At 40.1% G+C, this 18385-nt stretch overlaps 1 protein-coding gene and 1 long non-coding RNA gene across 2 annotated transcripts in view; one reads left to right on the forward strand and one right to left on the reverse strand.

The window, feature by feature from the left end:
- Positions 1-18385, reverse strand: part of LOC306834837 (melanoma receptor tyrosine-protein kinase-like) — a 32923-nt gene that overhangs the window by 11852 nt on the left and 2686 nt on the right. Inside the window, exons 2-5 of the mRNA XM_079361058.1 lie at positions 3743-3894; positions 2451-2658; positions 264-398; positions 97-165 (exon numbers count right to left, since the gene is read on the reverse strand). Coding sequence (XP_079217184.1) covers positions 97-165; positions 264-398; positions 2451-2658; positions 3743-3894 — 564 coding nt within the window. The remainder of the gene's footprint in view (positions 1-96; positions 166-263; positions 399-2450; positions 2659-3742; positions 3895-18385) is intronic.
- Positions 10900-12534, forward strand: LOC306835311. The gene is made up of 3 exons (XR_013780623.1): positions 10900-11130; positions 11887-11971; positions 12209-12534. It is a non-coding gene; the product is annotated as an uncharacterized lncRNA (long non-coding RNA).

Below are 18385 nucleotides of genomic sequence, written 5' to 3' on the forward strand. Positions count from 1 at the left end.
ACAAAAGGAGAAAAAAAAGTATTAAATGAGCTCTATGTTTTGGAGCCTTGCGTATTAAGACATGGAAAAGTTCAGGACTTATGTATGTGTGTTTACATCTCTGGCAATGATCTGGTCCTGCTGCCCAACACGAACCATTAACACACCCGGGATCACACTTGTCACCTGGGAAGACACACACACACACACACACACACACACACACACATTAATATCTAATCAAACTGTGGAGATCACAGCCTTTGATGCATGAGCTCACTTACATTCACGTGCAAAGTCATCCATCTTGAAAAGCATTTCGGGTTTGCTGGCTTTGTCCAGGATGTCCCACCACTGGATGGTCTCGATGTGACACAGCAAATGATTGTGGGTGATCTTTATCCCTCCTTTCAGGATCTCTGTGATGGAAAAAGACGATGGAGAAACAGAACAGTTTATTAAACTTATGTTTCATGGAGTAAAAAAAAAAGTGTCAATAAACTCAAGTCAGTTTGGAGGGTCGGGGAAGTTTAAAGGACCTAAAACAAAAAACCTCAGCTCCAAAGTTTGGAAATTTGTGGCACTTGTGGAGTTATTACATTACAAATAGTTCCCTTTCCCAAAGGTCTATTTTCATGTTCTCTCTTTTGGCAGATTTACTAAAAGATTCAGGCAGGACTTTTCATGAGACTTGGTGATTATGCGTAGAGCCAAGGAAGACCCATAGACTGTATACAACATGGACGTAATCTCAGTGACATCATCAGTGACTGCCACTGGTTTCTGAAGTGGCGTTATGAAGCTGATAGATGGCAGTCATCATACTGGAAATGCTGTCTCCACCTAAGATTTGATGCGAGCCTTACACCTCCAGTCAAGTAGCCACAAAGCAGGGGAGGATTAAGGGTGGCCTGGAAACTCACTACTATGGCAACATCTAGGGAGCGTAGTGACGTCCAGATGTTGTCAGATCCAAAATAGGATGAAGATGGACCAAATACCAAGCATTTATAATTAATGAGATCAGACAGCTCGTCATAAAAACTCATTTTGATAATAACCAGGAACCTACATACTGTATGTCGTCTCCAGACCATTGACTGTATGAAACATGGATGTTGTCTGTGACATCACCCATTGGTTCCTTAAGAGGAATTATAAAGCCCAATGACGGAGCTTACCAAAAAGAAAATGCTGACTCTACCTAACTTTAAAACAACCTCGAAACAGACAAAGAAGTGGAGCTAAGGCAGGACAGTAAGCCTCCTGGTAATCAGCTACTACTTACTCTCCAGTTAGTCAACTCAGCCATGCCCCTAATAATACTCTGAATGTTAGTATAATCCTAAACTGATCAATTTAATTCTACTGTAGAAATGTAATTTCAAAGGTTTAATTTGGGATTTCTGGCTTTGGAGGCAGCGTCAAGAGGACACTGAAAGAATTGCAGGACCTTTCATTTGCTTCATTTTCAACACTTGGACCAGACTCATAAGCAAGCTGAAACACTTCACAGAGCTCACAGTAAGAACAGTTAATACTGCTGGATATCAATCTGAAACAATCCTGGATTCATGCACAGCCAAGCATCCACGTCATAAGACTTAACTAGTTCGGGTGAGGTCTATTTACTGCTGCCAGAGCGCAATCTGGGCTTGACTTAGGGTTGTACCAACTCCACCCACCTGGCGTGCTGCCAGCACATTTAGCAACATTAAATTGTCCGGAGCAGCTTGTTAAAGGAAATGAGGCAGAAACAAAAAGCAGTAAACAGAGTAGTGAAAGTAAGTAATCACTAAAGAAACAGCAGATCTTCCTTTCAACAAGGACGTAGAACTGAAATTTACAATTAAATCAGAAAAGCACACAGTAATTATATGCAATTGTGTATTTCATATTTTAAAGCTCAAACCATAATTTGATGAAGGCCATCTTAGTAGATATTTATACTGGGATATACACTGTTCACTCTCTGCCTCCTTGAAACACTAATCTGCTCTTCAAAGACACTGAGAACCCAGGACATTCCCAGACCATTCTCCACTATCAGGGTCCTTGAACTACCCACTGGCTGTGTGTATTTTCTGTATTCTTCACTAAGCCTCCTCAAATTAATCACTGGCTTGATACAAATACTGGGGGCCCCTTCTCTACCAATTGGATATCAGTATTAACTGGAGTCTGCACTGTGGAGCGCCTAAAGCATTCTCCGGATCAGTATAATTGCTGGGGCTCGGTTGAACTACCGATTTGATCGAGGTTTTTACTGGAATCTTCCGTCTGAGGCCACCTACTCACAAGCACTGCATATACTGCTGAGGGCCCTTTTAAACTACCCATTTACTGTGTGTATTGTACTGTATACTGGAATCTCCACTTGGGGACTCCTTTAATTCCTCATGGGTTCTGTTTAATTGCTGGGAGCCCGGCTGAACTATCCACAGTGGCTGTGAGTATGTTTAGTCGTGTACCTGTCAGACTGCTGAGCTGCAGCTGTCTCAGCCCACTGGTGAAGTTCAGCGTTGCAGATGAGAGGTTCCTGTTGTAGTTGGACATCACCAGCAGAGCGAACTGGCCCTCGTACAGGTTCTGTCCTCGGATCAGCCTCAGGTTAACCAGTGGGATGGTGGACGCTTCGTTCATGGCGATCAGAACATACCCACCCACTTCCTGGATAGACTAAGGGATGACAAAAGATTTGTATTTAGTTGTTAAATCAACCAAAAAATATTATTCAGCAACATTTTAAGGTGCACAATGTGGTTTTGATAGAGAATGTGAAAGATGGAGAAGTGTACAGATGTTGTGGTATATGCTCAGAACTGGAGATAAAGGTCCCTGGAACACTGTTTGAAGGTAAAATGCTACGCGAGAAGTTTGGAGGTGGGTCCGTAACGGAGAAACTGTAACACTCTAAAAAGTGTTCCAGGGAAACCATTCCTTTGAATAATGGTTGTGTATGAAGTTAAAAAAAAAAAGCATATAATGATTTCACTTCTCCAACTTTCAAATTTCACTACCAAATCTACATTAGGGCACCTTTAAAGTTTCAAAGACGCCTGTGGTTGTGAAAAATATTTTGCTCTATGCATTTTTTGGATCATCTATTTGGCACAACATCATCTTAAGGCTACCCTGAATAGCCAAGGTTTATTCAAAGTCTGGATCCTAATGATGTGAAGAATCACTGACATCACTGACATCTCCTTATTGTTCTGTCCAAGTAAAAATGATTGTTCAATAAAAACACCAACTACAGGCACAGATACAAGGCAAACAGTATCATCAAATAAAAACAAATTAAGAATAACCCAAATACTCAGTAGTACATGATTTAGTCCAATTTGCCTGACAGTTACAGAAACAACACACACACACACACACACACACTGTGACATTATTGTTGCCTGACAATGCAGCTGTGACCAGATGCTGTTCTGAACCGTTATGCTGTCGGACACTTTGACCCGTAAACTTTATCTTTTTTTTTTAAAACATCCTCGATGACTTCTGAGGGAGACGCTGTTTGGCAGAGAACCATCAGTTTACAGATGTTAGAGTGTCCTCCGGATATAACAGGAAGGTTTTACATTTGCAGCCGCACAGTGGGAAGACGTCTCAAGTGACTTTTGACAGCTGCTGGAAATAAGCTGAAAGACAATTCTGGTAACGATTAAAGCGTGTTTGACCTAAAAACAATCAACTGCTGAAACAAGCGATGCCCCGCAGCTGCACTTCGAGTTCTGACAAGTCTGGCACAGACCTGGAGGAAGGAAAGGTCCTGGTGCTCCAGGGTGTAGGTGACCTCCAGGTTCTCCAGGACCACAGAGCAGTTGGAGTACATCCTCACCATGTTGTCGTAGTGATTGTCCCGAGTCCCCAACAACGTCAGTTGGTTGCTCATCCCCTGACACACTGAAACACATAAATGCCATGGGTGAGTTTTTTTGGATTTTGCTTCCTCTGAAGGCCACAGGAGGGTGCTAATGCTTCCAAAGCTTGTTTTTTATTGATGAGAAATCCATCTTCCTAACATAATGATTTTTACAAAATTGATCTGAGTTTAGTTCTGTTTTAAAAACAACGTTTAAAACTTTGCTTGAAGTCATTAAGGTTTGAATTAAAGTTTTACCTTCAGATGTTTTTGTTGAGTTAAGTTAAATTCATGTTGAATGTAACTTAAAAAATTACATTAATCTTAATTTTCCATCTGAAAAAAACCAAAACGATAAACACTGCATTGTAAGACTTTGAGGATGTTTAGTTCAAGAAAGAAATTCATCTAAAAAAATTGTTTTCTTAATTATCTACGTATATCACAGGAGGAACATTTCTCCTACAGAGTCTAAAGGGTTTCTCTGAAAAGATTTTTTATTCATTATGTTTCCTTGTTGACTCAAATATAAAACAGCCTTCATGGGCACATCTACTCAGTCAGAGTTCAGGTACAGCAGGTGACACGGTTTTGTTTGCAGATATGAAGTCATTACATAAAAGCATTCATAGAAACTCGTCAGGGAGCAGCAGAGAGGTGTGACAGCGTGTGACAGCTGCCGCAGAGGAATGAAACTCTACAGGATGAGTGTGTCAGTGAGAAACTTTCTGCAGACAATATTTGCCTGCTGAGGATGGAGGTCAAAGAAACAAATGTTTGATGTTAAAACCAGTTCACCTGTCCTGCAGGTTTCTACACACCTGATCTGATTTAGCAGGAAACACACAGCGTCATTTAAAGCAACAATATGACTTAGATTAGTACAAGGCTCTGTGCCCAACAGGAAACATCCTGTCCCATGAGCAGATATAAAATATCATATACGTGTCCCAAAGAACTACAAATAAATAGACATTTATGTAAGGGTGTGTGTGACTTAAATCCACAGCTGAAAAAATACACATCGGAACTCTTCAAACTCAGCTTTCTTATAGTGATATTATTTATTAATCTCGAAAATCGAAACAATCTAAGCTAAAAGGTTACGTTAAAAAGTCTAAAATGCCCCAAAATACATCGACAGAAAACTCTCAAAGACTGCTCTAAGTAAAGGAAGCAGTGCAACACCACTGTGATGTCACAAAGTACAGAAGTTTAACGCTTTTGTTGCAAAATATAAAGACTGGTTTTAGTCTCACAATGAATTAAATAAGAATAATAAGAAGAATGTGTCTGCTTTTTTCTTGTAATGCACTGTAGGTGAAGTATTGACATTACACATACATGAAGCCAATGATGAGAGAGACTGACGTCTGACCTTTAAGCTGCAAAAATAAGTGTGTACTTTTTAACTGCAGGTGTGGCGTGTGCTTTGTGAGAAGAAAAAGCTCAATCTGACAGAAAACAAGAATTAAAGAGGACCTCAAGAGACATGTGAGACATGATTCTGAGTAGAGATTGAATAAGCTGCATCATCAGAGAGACACATAAAGCAGATTCATACAGTATCACTCTGAACTTTCCTCCCTCTCCGTTTCTCTGGCTGCATTCCTATTGGCCGACTCCCCGCTGTGATGTCACAAAGACCAACACAGCTGCAGCCTCCACTGCTCCCTGCGGCTCTCTGATTGGCTCAAACCCGAAACTTTTAGGTAGCCCATTGGACAGGGCCTCGGGGGTTCTGCACACATCTGGACACACACAGATGTACACACACACATCCTCATTCTCTCTCTCTTGATTAAAGACTGACTATTAATGTATGATGTCAGAATATAAATGTATAAATGACATCATCAGTTCAAGTTTTGATCTCATAACAATTATCTTTAGACCTACTAAACTTTCTTCATGTCTTCCCTTGCGGCCTCCTCCCTGTGGTCTCCTCCATCCTCCCTTATTTTCCTTTCCTGTTCCCCTCAGCTCCCTCCCTCACTCATCATCCTCCCACTTCATCTTCTTCCTCCTTCTCTCTCTCTCTCTCTCTCTCATCCTCTTCTTCACCTTATCTGCTTCACATCAAATTAAAACTCTGGCAGTTTGTCAACTTGGACAAATCTCAGAACGAGATCAAGAAGAGTTAATGATTTGAAAACCAAAGCAGACTTAAAGTTCATCTGTTTCTTAAACTGACGACCTTTTGAATGAGGTGTGGTTGGATCGAGGCAGAAAAGCACCTTCCCAGTCAATCAACGTTGATATATTTAGCACCAAAGGATGACAAAAAGTACATTTAAATCGGTGGTATCACTTTGAATTAAGTTACTTATTAGCACTCTGATTAGTAGCTGCTTATTAGTCATACGTAGGTGCTTATAAGTACTTTGCTGGACATGACCAGAGTCAATAACTGATAGGCTATCAACTAAGAGTTTGCCCTCAATACTCCCCTTACTGCTTATTGATAGCAATTTAGGAGGTTGTTAAACATTAATCATAATCTTAATATGCTCTTCTTAGTTTGGTGTTTATAAGGTACAACTAAGCAAAGCCTATGAAGATCATAATTCATGTTTAACAACTTCTTAACTTACCATCAGTAAGCAGTAATAATAATTGAGTGGAGGTCAAACTGTGTGTAACTTTGTTAATGGCCTATTAGCTACTGATGATAGTCATTTAGACAAAATTACTGATGAGCGCTTAATAAAAAAATAATAAACAGCCATTATGCTTATTAGCGACTTGTTCATGGAGCATTGTGATCTTTTGAAGATTCAACTTGTTGGCTTGTTGTGACAAATGAAACAGTGTGATTATGAAACACCAACCAAATATGAACTTTATGACCTCTAAAGAAAAAAACGGAGAAATTAATCACTAACGTACACATGCTCACACACACAAAACACAACCACACACACACACACACACCACACACACACACACACACAAAAAACACATCAAAACATGTACACACTGTTTTCTTAGGAACAGGTCCTGTCACACGGCACATTGCGTATAAGTAGTTCTCCCTGCCAGTGTGTTTTTGTGCACATCCATTAGTGTTTGTTTGGACTAGCTGTTCCAACTTTAGGGTCAACTGACCTGATTCATCACTGTAAACCTCTCTCTCCCTCTTTCGTCTTTATATTTAAAGGGACAGTTCAACATTTCTTGTCATCACAGTTTAGCACAAAAACTTAAAGTGGGAGAAAACTGGAATTCTAACAAAAAAAAAATCTCTCCCATTTGTTCAATGAGTATCCAAGGAGTTTAGAATAAGGAATTTCTTCGAAATCGAATGGAAAATCAATAATTCATGTTTTATTATTTATTTTTTATTAACCTTTATTTAACCAGGAATAATCCCATTGAGATTCAGAATCTCTTTTGCAAGCGGGTCCTGGCCAAGGAAGCAGCACAGCAAGTACACATTTGGACAGCATCAACAAAACAAACTAAAACAGTTTGGCAGATCACGTCTTTATTTACAACGCAGGGTGCGAGGTTTAAAGCCCTTAAAAAAATCTAATTAGCTCAAGAGGCCCCAGCTCTTAATGTTATGCTGATATTTTTCACTTTTAAATGTCAGTTTTCTGTCTCTATCTGTTCAGGGAAACAACCTTTCGATCCATCACCTTTGGGTCAACAAACAGCAACATTTTCAGCGGCTAAAATCAACAATCTGTGTAAAGTGCAAATCTGTGTTGTTCTACAAACAGTGTTCATGCGTTACAGAGGAACGTTTCCGACTGGAAATCTGTCCTCTGTGTTTGGGTTCAATCTTTATTCAAGGTTTCACACACACAGACACACAGACACAGACACAGACACAGACATAGACACACACACACACACACACACACACACACACACACACACACACAAGATGTCTTCAGTGCAGGACATCAACATAGAAACATCAACCTGCTTTGAGGTTTGTCAATACTTGTGAATGTGTTTTCATCTTATCTTGATGTTAGAATCAAAAAGTCCTGAATCTTGAACAAAACTCTTGCACACAGTTTGAGTGGCACAAATACATTGGCTACGCTTCAGCACCAGAATGTATTTTTTTTTACAATCTAGACAGTGACATAACCCAGCATTGTGTCCAAAAAACTTGTATAGTTCTGTTGCCATGGTATTGAAACATGAACCGATAACTTTTGATTATTACTCCGATCATATCAGAGTTTAAAATTCTACTATTATGACAAGCCTCCAGGCTGTTCTTGTTTGTTCTTGTTTCTGTCTGTGTTTGTCTTTTTGTCTTAAAGGAGGTGGTTTACTTGCTTTTAGTTTTTTTGCTGTTTTGTTGTCATATGCTTTTAGGCTGTTTGTTTCTTTTGTTTTGTTTGTCCCTTTTAGACAATACGTTGCCTTTTGCTCAGTGTTTTTTTTTGTGTGGCATGTTTTTATTTTTGCACCTTCGTTCATTTTTACATTTGTTACCTATTGCTATGTTAAATGATTCTTCGTTTGTTGTTTTAAGCAAAGTTGTTGTTTTAGCACACTTGCTGTATATGCATGTTTGTTGTCGTTAGCACGCTTGTTGTTTTTGAATGAGTGTTTTTGTTAGTGTATTTGTTGTTGTTAGCATGTTTATTGTTGTTTGTGCACGTTTTTTGCTATTCGTTCATTATTGTGTGTTTTGTTATCGTCTGCTTTGTTTGTATTTGTTGTTTCTAGAATTGTTATTTCCTACTTCAACATTTTGCAAAGCTGTGATTGGTTATGCTGGTTGAGTGGAGTTATTGTGGAGCTCAGAAGGCAGCAATGAGATCATGCAAGAGTCAGAGAGGAAACCAGCACGCTGTGAAGTACCGATTTAAAAACGTGATAAAATGTCAAATTCTGACTGACTTAAACAAATCGACCTGTTCTGTTGCTAGAGGGAGAGAGAGAGAAAAAAAATCATCCTTTTGAAAGATACATTTTTGCTCTGGGTTCTTTAATGATGATCGATGTTTATTTAACTCCTGTGGAAGTTCTTCTGATCGCAATCGCAGCAGCAGCCAATCAGAGCTCAGAGAGGAGAAAAGAATTTATCTGTTTCACAACCTGCGAGAGATGGAGCGTGAGATAACACACTGAGGCGTGTACCTGCACACTCACGCAGTCTCAGTGTGTCTGTGTGTGTGTGTGTGTGTGTGTGTGTGTCTCTCTCTCTCTCTCGGTCAGAGGAATGTGCTGCTCACTGAGGCACTTTTCACTGTCTCTGATTGAATCATGGGTAATAATGGAGGAGCTGCTCTCTGACACCACAGTCACTGTTCTCCGTTAGAATTGTCAACATGGTGTTTTCCAGCACCGGCGTTCGCCCACTTGTTGACAATTCTATGTCAACCAACCAGCCAACCAATCAGCTGCCTGATGGACCCTGCAGCAGCTACAACCTGAAGACCTCAATCTGAACCAAAACTGACCTGAGTGCAACATCTACAGACTTGATGTGACAGCTTGCTTCAGAATAAAAGGGAGGGTACACTGACTTCTAATAGTGAGAATAAGCTTGTTATATTCAACCGCCATGTTTGAAAAAAAAAAAAAAAAAAAAAGAGGAAAACAATAAATTCTGTTAAAGAAGAAGGAAACTCTTAAGCTTCAGTCAGTCCATAAATGGAGGTTAGATTGAGCAAACTCCAAGAAAGTACTGAAGCACACAAATCACTTAAGGCCAATTCATCTTGGTACTAAGGACTAACATTTCGACACAATGCATCTTCCTGGGACTAGAACAATACAGGTACAGATTTGAAAAAGCAGAGTACACTCCTACTCACAGCGAGTCATCACTCATTGGTTAATGACAGTGGGAGGAAAGTAGGGAGTGTACCAGAACTGTGACAGCACTCGTGTGTAGCCCACTCACATAACATCGCAACCCAAATGTGATCATACTCACAATATACTTACACTATGTACAGGATAACGACTAAAAGTCGAAGACAAACTAAACGACATAACAAAAACATGCGTCTCAACTCTATAAAGGTTCAACTGTGAAGTGTGAATCCAAACGTCCTCTCTTTTCAGCAGTTTCTTAACAATGTTGGAGAAACATGAACAACACTTTTTTTTCCAATTATTCTGTATGTCCAGCACATGTAGAAAAAAATGACTTTAACTTTGATACCTATTTCATCAGACAGATATGTAGGAGAGTCATGAAGAAATCAAAAATTCGAAGAAAACTTCTGCACACTGTCCAAATTGCACAAAACCGTTGGCAACTTTTCCACTGTGAGTGTTTAAATAATACTCTTGGTTGTTATTCGTCTTGGCCTAAATGTGTAAAAGTTCTTCATTATTAAAGAAGCATCGATGAACAGAACGTGTAAATTCATTTCCCTGAAATGTCCGGGAGGTTTTGTGTTGACACAGTATCTGATGATGCTCAAAGATCTGAGGTCTAAATTTTAACCTCAGCTGATAATCTCAACAGAGAGTCCTCTTTTCTGTCTCTTCTCCACACATTTTCTTTCCTTTCTTTCTGTTCTTGTCGCCACAATTTCCAGGACCCGCAGGGAAGAGGCTGATCCCTCTGAGAGCAGAGAAAAGGCTTTAAAAGGAAAGCAAAGGCAAATACAAAGTGAAGTCAAAGTGTGGCGGCCGCTTGTTCGCAGGGCGGTAGAGCAAAATCAATCTTCATAAAAGATCAGAGAGGAGAGAAGAAGAAAGAAAAAAAAGAGAAGACGAAGATGAAGAGCGCTCCTGCCTGCAACCTTTAAACACATTTCTGATAAAGAAAGACCAAAAACACAAACGCACAAAGCTTTAAATGCATGATGTTCACTTCTCTTAGGATTTTTCAGATCTGAGTTCTTTATTTATTTCTTGATGGTTTAATAGCACAGAATGTTTAGAACGTCTCCGTGAGCTAATCCTACAGCACTGAATTGAAGTCTGCAACATAACTGTTGATGGTTCAAAGTCTGTCCTCTAAAAGTTGTTTTTGTCCCTGACAGGCTCCGATTGTTATTCTCAGTGTCAGACAGCATTACATAAATGACTCTACAAAGAGAGACCTTTCTGTTACAGAGGAAGATTTATTTTTTAACCACAAACAGTTCTTACATCACTCTCTACAAACACACCACACTTCATTGATGAAAACATGAACTTTACCTCACGGGACACAGAAGCTGCTGCACTCCTGGATTCGTCGTTTTGTTTAGACTCTTCCACATAGCCGTGTCAGTGCAGGACTTTTACACCTTTGCTGTTGATGTAGGTATCAAGGATGCGTAAAGGATCCTTTCTGGAATATTGTGAGACTCTTAAGCCTGATACACTTCTGCTTCCAATCTACGCTGTACGTTCTCGTCGCCCTGTATAATACGTAGAAGTAGCCTGACGATCACCTCCTCAAAAATGTAACTACTCCGCCAAACAACACAGACCGCAAGCCCTGTGATTGGTCGACATTTTCCTCTCCTGGCTTGCACCACCTTAACATCAGGATATCGAGTCGATTAACAGCAAGATAAAATAATAATTGCAGTTTAATCAACTGCTGCTCAACCAAAAATTGCTGCTGGGGTGCAGTGCCTTGCTTAAGGGCACATTGGAAGTGCTCAGGAAGTGAAGTGACACTTCCCAACCAGCAGACCAACTTCCAGATTTTATTGACAATCAAATCTGGACTTGAACCAGCAACCATACAATTCCCAACCGAAGTTCCCATAGACTGAGCTACTCCTGCCTCTAATGTAGAAACTCAGTGACAAAAACAACTTCTATTGTACACACTTTGGTCCATTAAGGATTATGTTGCAGACATTGTAGACTGTTTCACTGCAGCAGGAAGAAGAAAACTATGAGAGACATTCAGAGACATTTTGGATTTTTAAATCACCCCGATGTGTAAATAATGAGCTCAGATTTAAATAAAACAACTAATAATAATTTTGAAGGAATCTATTTCATGTCCGCAACGCACTTTGATGCATAATTACTGTGAGGTATTAATACTTTCACTGAATGATCTGTGTGATCTTTCTCCATCTTTCCTGATCCTGTCACAGAGTGAAGCTTCTGACTCTTATAAACAATCTTTGGCTGTGTTCAGAAACCTGCCTGCAGGGAGAGCATTTACAAGAAACCGGGAAGGTAAGTTTCATAATTAACAGTAACTGTCTTCAGGGATATCCTCGCAGTGTTTGAATCCTCCAGTGTTTTCAAAGAAGACAGAGAAAAGATTCAGAGAGTGATTTTTTCAACAGTGGAGGGAACGCGTACGAAGCCAACCCTTCATTTTATTTTTTGATTCAGAGATGATCTGATTGAACCAGCTGTTTATTCTTCTGTCATCTGTTTCTTTAATTGTTCCTTCATTTTGCACCAAAGCAGCTCCAAAGTGACAGATGTTCACTCTGTCTGTGACTGAAGCTGAAATGGAACACGACCAACACAGGACCATAAAGAGATGAATGCATAAAAAGCTTGTGCTTAATGATCGATACGTCGAGTGTTTGACCTGCAGTCACCTTGCCTGCAGCCCGACGTCCTCCTGGAACTCAAATATTCTTTCTGCATAAAATCAATGACGGCCTTTGATCGTTCTGCTCGATCCAACATCAGATTATAAACTGTGGTAAAGTGTTTCTATTGACATTTGAATTGATTTGGAGAGAAACAGATGAATACACTCTGCTTTAAACTGTTTCAGGTCATAACGTCTGACGCAGGATGTGGTTTTAACAACATGCTCATTGCTTTCACATGTACCACTAATACACGCATGCACGTTCAACCCGGTCTCGTCAATATGCGTACAAATAACACAACGTGTGTTGTGCCATGCATGCGCCAAATTGCAATTTTGCGTGCATATGATACGCCTTGCAACACATACCGACTGGTTAAGGTTGGGAAAAGGGATTGGGAGAGGTTTGAAAAGTTGTCTATGGGTAACCCCTTGACTCCTCCTGATGAAAGTTAGGGATTGGCGCATTATATGCACGCAAAATTGCAATTTGGCGTATGCGTGTCATGACTTTTCAATGTTGTGTTATTTGTAAGCAGACTGTGAGACTGGGTTTGTACGTTTGTTTTAAACAACTGTTTGTGTTGGGGGACTTATGGGGAAAAATAGGCCTCAGATGGTGAGACAGACAACATGTTGTCCTGCAGAACGCAATGATAGGAACACAGCGGCCTTGTCTGTGTCACACACACAAACAGCACACACACACACTCTTCAGGAATGTCTCAACCAGCTGAGAGACAGGTCCGGTTGAGTGCACACTCAACAAGTTTTAGAAAATTATATTTTAGTTTCACTTTTTTGTTTTAAATCCGACTTCTGTGCTTCATACTCGACTCAAACTTTTTGTTCTCACACAAACCTGGAAGCTTGACAACATTTCTGAGTTTTAAAAAAAGGGATCATTAATGATTTGCATTATCTGAAGTCTGATCATTCAAAGTGGGAATTCTGGATAGGTTCTTCACTACACAGGAGATATACAGTCTGCATCAATTAAAAAAAAAAAAAAAGGTGCTGCAGATCACAATGATTTATGAAAATAATGAAAACCCGTCCAGCTGCTTCTGTCGGCTTTGTTTTGCTCTGCACCAATAAAATCTTCTAACGTGCCGGTTCCTGAAGAGCAAACATTGATTAGTTTGTCTTTCAGCTGTGAACAGAAACACGATCCTGTCAGAGCCGAAAGAAAGCTGAATGAAAACTCCTGAGCAAACGAGCTCCCGATCAAAAACAAATCATAAAAGCTGCACCATGCATGTGTGAGAGTGTTTGCTGCACATGTCAGATCATGGACTGTGTGTGTGTGTGTGTGTGTGTGTGTGTGTGTGTGTATGCGTGTGTGTGTGTGCGTCCTGCCTGCAGCAGTGTGAGCAGGTCAGAGCGAGACTCTGCTTGTCTGTCAGGCTGAAGCTGCTGCTTCTCGCTCACTTTGCTGCCGTTCAAGGAAAATTCCAACGACCGAGCAGCTCCTGTTTTTTCCTTTTTCTTTTTTTGACCTGCTTACAGTAATAATCTGCTCTGGTGACAGACGGAGGACACGTCCCCTCACGTCCATCCCAGGTAGAGGTCATACAGATACTCAGATGTGATAAAAAATGTGGATGCGCAACTCTGCTTCAAGAAACAGAGATGAAGGATTTTTTTTTTTTTTTTTTTACATGTCCTAAGTCAGGAAGTGTTTGCAAATGTTCAACTTCAAAGTGCCTGGAGCTTTAATATTTACTGTTGTAACTTCAAACTGAGAAAAATAATTTGTGAGAGTAGATGGAGGTGGATGTTCACCAACCTGCAGACACTTCTCAGGGCACAAATAGTTCACTTTTATGTGCTGGATTTAACAGCTTTGTGTCGGTGAGCGCATCGACATGGCCGTGTTTTGATCAGGTTTTCGTGTTTGTACATCTCAACATCAGATCCCTAGATAAACATCACAGGCACCTGCACAAATAAGAAGCAGTGATCAGAAACCAGGATACTAGTATTTATCATGTATACAGGATTGAATAGCCACGTCTCTGTGTGTGCATGTCAAGATTCAAACTAGCATAAGGCTAATAACTGGAATCCTGGAAGTCCATCTAAACACTCACTGTCTGCAAGCTGGAAAAACCAGAACTTTATACAATTTTGTTGACGAGCTTATGCCTGAGCTGAAATGACAGGGCTGAAGCAAGTCCCCCAATAACTAGCATTCGCTCACTCCAACAGATCCATTTAAATAAAAAACGTTGGCTCTTGTGAGCAGATCTAGTTTTGTTATTGTAAAAAGTTTATTTTGGGGATTTGTCTTTAGTTTAGAGAGTGGATAAAGTCAGACATGGGGAATGATGAATAAGGAATGACACGCGGGCAAGGAGCCACAGGTTGGATTCAAACTCGGCCTTCCTCACATTGGCGCACAAACGAATTACTATACCACCAGCTGTTGCTATAGGGTTAGCATAGACACGCATAACCCTAACCCACAAGAAAGAACAAGCGAGCATGCAGCCGAAATCCACCGAAATGAAAGAAATAGTAATCCAACGCCGTCTGAAGTCCAAAATAAAAATCAGTAAACAACAAATATTTAAGACAGCAGGTATAGAAGGACATTATGTTGATGTTTGAAGCAGGTACTGTGACGTGTGACTACAGCAGACAGGTGGAGCTCTGTGTGATCAGGGTCAACAGTTTTTTAATGGAAGTCAACCTCAGGTGAGAGCGGTTTTCTTCTCTTGTTTCCGCGTTTACATGTTACAGTAAGAGAGAGTGAGCCGCCTGTATAATCCTGCGAACAGTTTCTAAGCTCCATTATTGACATTCTTCACATTCCAGCTCTGAAATCCCCCAGGCTGCACTGGTGCTGTGACTCCAGGTCACGCCAAGAAAAGTCGAGTTAATTTATTTTGTACAGCACGGTGTCATGAATGAATGAAATTGCCTCGAGGGATGTCCCACGCCCTCCATCCTCGAACCCTCAGGTCACACCTGCAGCACTGAAGATTCAACACTGTTTCTTTCACTGCTGAGAAACTCCACTCTGTTATTTGAATTCATGACTCCACCTCATTAAAAGGACTAAATGTGACCACAGGTTGACTGATGACTCTGTAAAACTCAGACAGACAGGCTCAACTAGTCAGAGAACAGATGCTGATAGACATGGCAAACAAGTGATTATATCTGATCGATCACACCTTCAAAAGGTGGTTTTAAGATTAGGTAAAGGTAGGAAATTGCCTGGTACCTTGTTTCCCCAAGGGGCCTTAGCGTACGCAGCCACCAAGGATGCCAGGGGGCGCTGAATGTTTTGAGATAGCCCTGAATAAATGTCACTCTACCAACAAATTGTCAACTTCTCCGACTCATTCCCCCCATTCATCGTCACTTTGCTGCTCTCTCTCACCACTTATCCACTGTTGTTCACTTGTTGCCCCCTCTGTCCATCCTCAGAGCCCATGTGACATGACGTGCTTGCACTTTTTGCTAGCTTAACAAGCAGGGGCGAATCCAGACTTTCTGAAGGGGGGGGCTCTGCTTTTTAGAAAATATGTTCTTAAACAGGCCGTTTGGAAATATTCCCTTCATGATGTCAAAAAAGGAAGTAACTCTTCCCACAGGTGACTGACAGTCTGCCTTGCAGCCTTTGCCGTAACATTACGCCCCGTGTTCAAAGCTTGAATGTTGAACTGTTTTCACTTTCTAGCTTCCTGACAGATGAGAAAGTACACAGCCAATGAAGACTGAAAATCAGTTTAAAAAAAAATAAATGTGTACAAATATGTATTGAATAGTCATAACAGAAAGATCTGAACACAACAAGGTCTTCCATCCTTAGTGGTGAAAGAAAGCCGGCACATTCCCTTCCAGGGGCGCGAGGTCATTTGCATTTAAAGCGACAGACACAGAAACAGCCTGTTCAGAGCAGGGCTGAAATACAGGGGTTTATAGTTTATTCTGTAAGAGGGAATTAGAGTGGACTTTTAGCAAGAATCTTCAAAGACATGCTTTGCAGACTTCAAACTTGTTGAAAAGGAGTAAACTATGTGAACTTTAATGCAGGCATGAAGGGTCGAAATGTGTGCTATTTTAATTGGATTGCAATGAACAGGATAAGCAGCATCCCCTCAACATAATAAAAAAAATATAACCAGTCTAATGAACTTAAAGTATGACATTTTTGTAGACCTGGTAATAAGACAAGATAAGATGATCCTTTACTAATCCCACAGGTGATATTATATTGCTACAGCAGACACATTTAGATCAGAATAAAAATAAAACTACAGTAAGTTTAAAAAAGCACGAAAACATGTTATATACCAAAATGGAAAACTACGTTTTTTGTAAGAAATCAGTCTTATTTTCTCTTCTCTTTAACACTTTTGCTCTTAAACAAAGCAAAACAAAGATTCGTTGAAAAAAAATAAATAGCTGAGCATGCAATAATTGTCATCAGATTACTCTATTAATTACCAGATGAATCATTAGAACACTAGCTGACTAAAATAATGAATTACTGCAGCCCTACAAAGAAACACAACATTACAAAAAAAGATGACAAAGAATTGCATTAAGGTGATGACTCAACAAAAGGATCAAATCCACCCTTTAGTGACGTAAAACCATGAAGAGGTGCAATACAATCACAGGCAAATGCAATGTGATCACAAAGAGACGTAAAACTAAGAGATGTATATCTACACTAAAGAAGAAACCTAAAATAAACAAAAAACAACATGCAAATCAGCTTGCAGTCGTGCAGTGGGTCCTTTCAGTGCTTTTTGAGGAGGGGGGAGTTGTCTGATAATCCGTCCACACAGCCTGCTGAGCACAGTGTGTCCTCTGGCTGAATGTTTTCATAGTTCATTCAGTCAATACAACTGGGTATGCTAATAGTGTTACCACGGATACCATGGGGCTGCCTCCTAAGCAACACACCGACATGCACAAACACACTGCCAAGGTCTTTCCCAAAAGTCAAACTCAATGGGAGTCTCTCTGACACACACATACGCACACAAACATACGCACACACTTTAGTTGGACGTTTCTGTTGCAGACGAGGTCAAACTCTGCGCAGACGAAACGGTTCAAGTTTTATGTTTAATGTTAAATTAAGGGTTAAACATAGCTTTACCATGAAAAACAAACAAACTCTGGTCTGAGCAGAAATGAATAAAAAAAAATCTGCCTTAATGATTGCATCACTTGATGAGTCTGTTCAAACAGAGAAAACAAGTCAAAGACAAAAAAAATGCTGAATGTGCAGATTATAATCACAGAAGTATCTCGACCAATCAGAAACATTTCTGTGTTATGTAAAGACAAAACATTCAAAACTATCAGGTTGTAAGTAAAAAGAAAGAAAAGGCATTTTCTGTACATCAACTAGACATAAGCACAAGGGTTTGACACAGTGCACTGAGGGTATTTTCCCCCACTCTGTTAATGTTAAAGACTCCATAGTTCAGGTCAAAGCTTAACCTCTGTCCTCAGTCAGAGTTCAATGAATGAACAAGTTAATATTAGATTTTTCTGGTTGGTTATTTACAGGACCAATCCATATGTAATAATAACAATAACATTTTTGATTTTGTAACCAACCCAATTTCTTTGGATTTCGATGCACAAACAGACACAGTAACTTCCCAGATGAGTAACCGTCTTGTCTCGTAGCGGCCCTAAAAACACCATATCGGTCGGGCCGTAATCATGAGGTATCATAAAGTATCATATGTTATCGTATCGTGAAGTATCATCTTTGAATCCGGCTCTTTGATTGACTGTCTTAATTGGGGAATTTTGAGTTTCCCTTGTCTATAACGTGGGCCTCAGACTGATGCTCCTTGGTTGTCCGCAGAGCGTCTAACAGTAAGACAACAACAGTCTATTGAAAACAAGGAAAAACACACAAACTCACTTCATCATTTAAAAGTCCTCAACATTATCCAATTGTTGTCAAGACAAAGAGACAGAGCAGTCAGCTGTTTTCAGTTATTACTCACACACACACACACACACACACACACACACACACACACACACACACA

Source organism: Symphodus melops (genome assembly GCF_947650265.1).
Source record: "Symphodus melops genome assembly, chromosome: 14".
NCBI classification, from domain to species: Eukaryota; Metazoa; Chordata; class Actinopteri; order Labriformes; family Labridae; genus Symphodus; species Symphodus melops.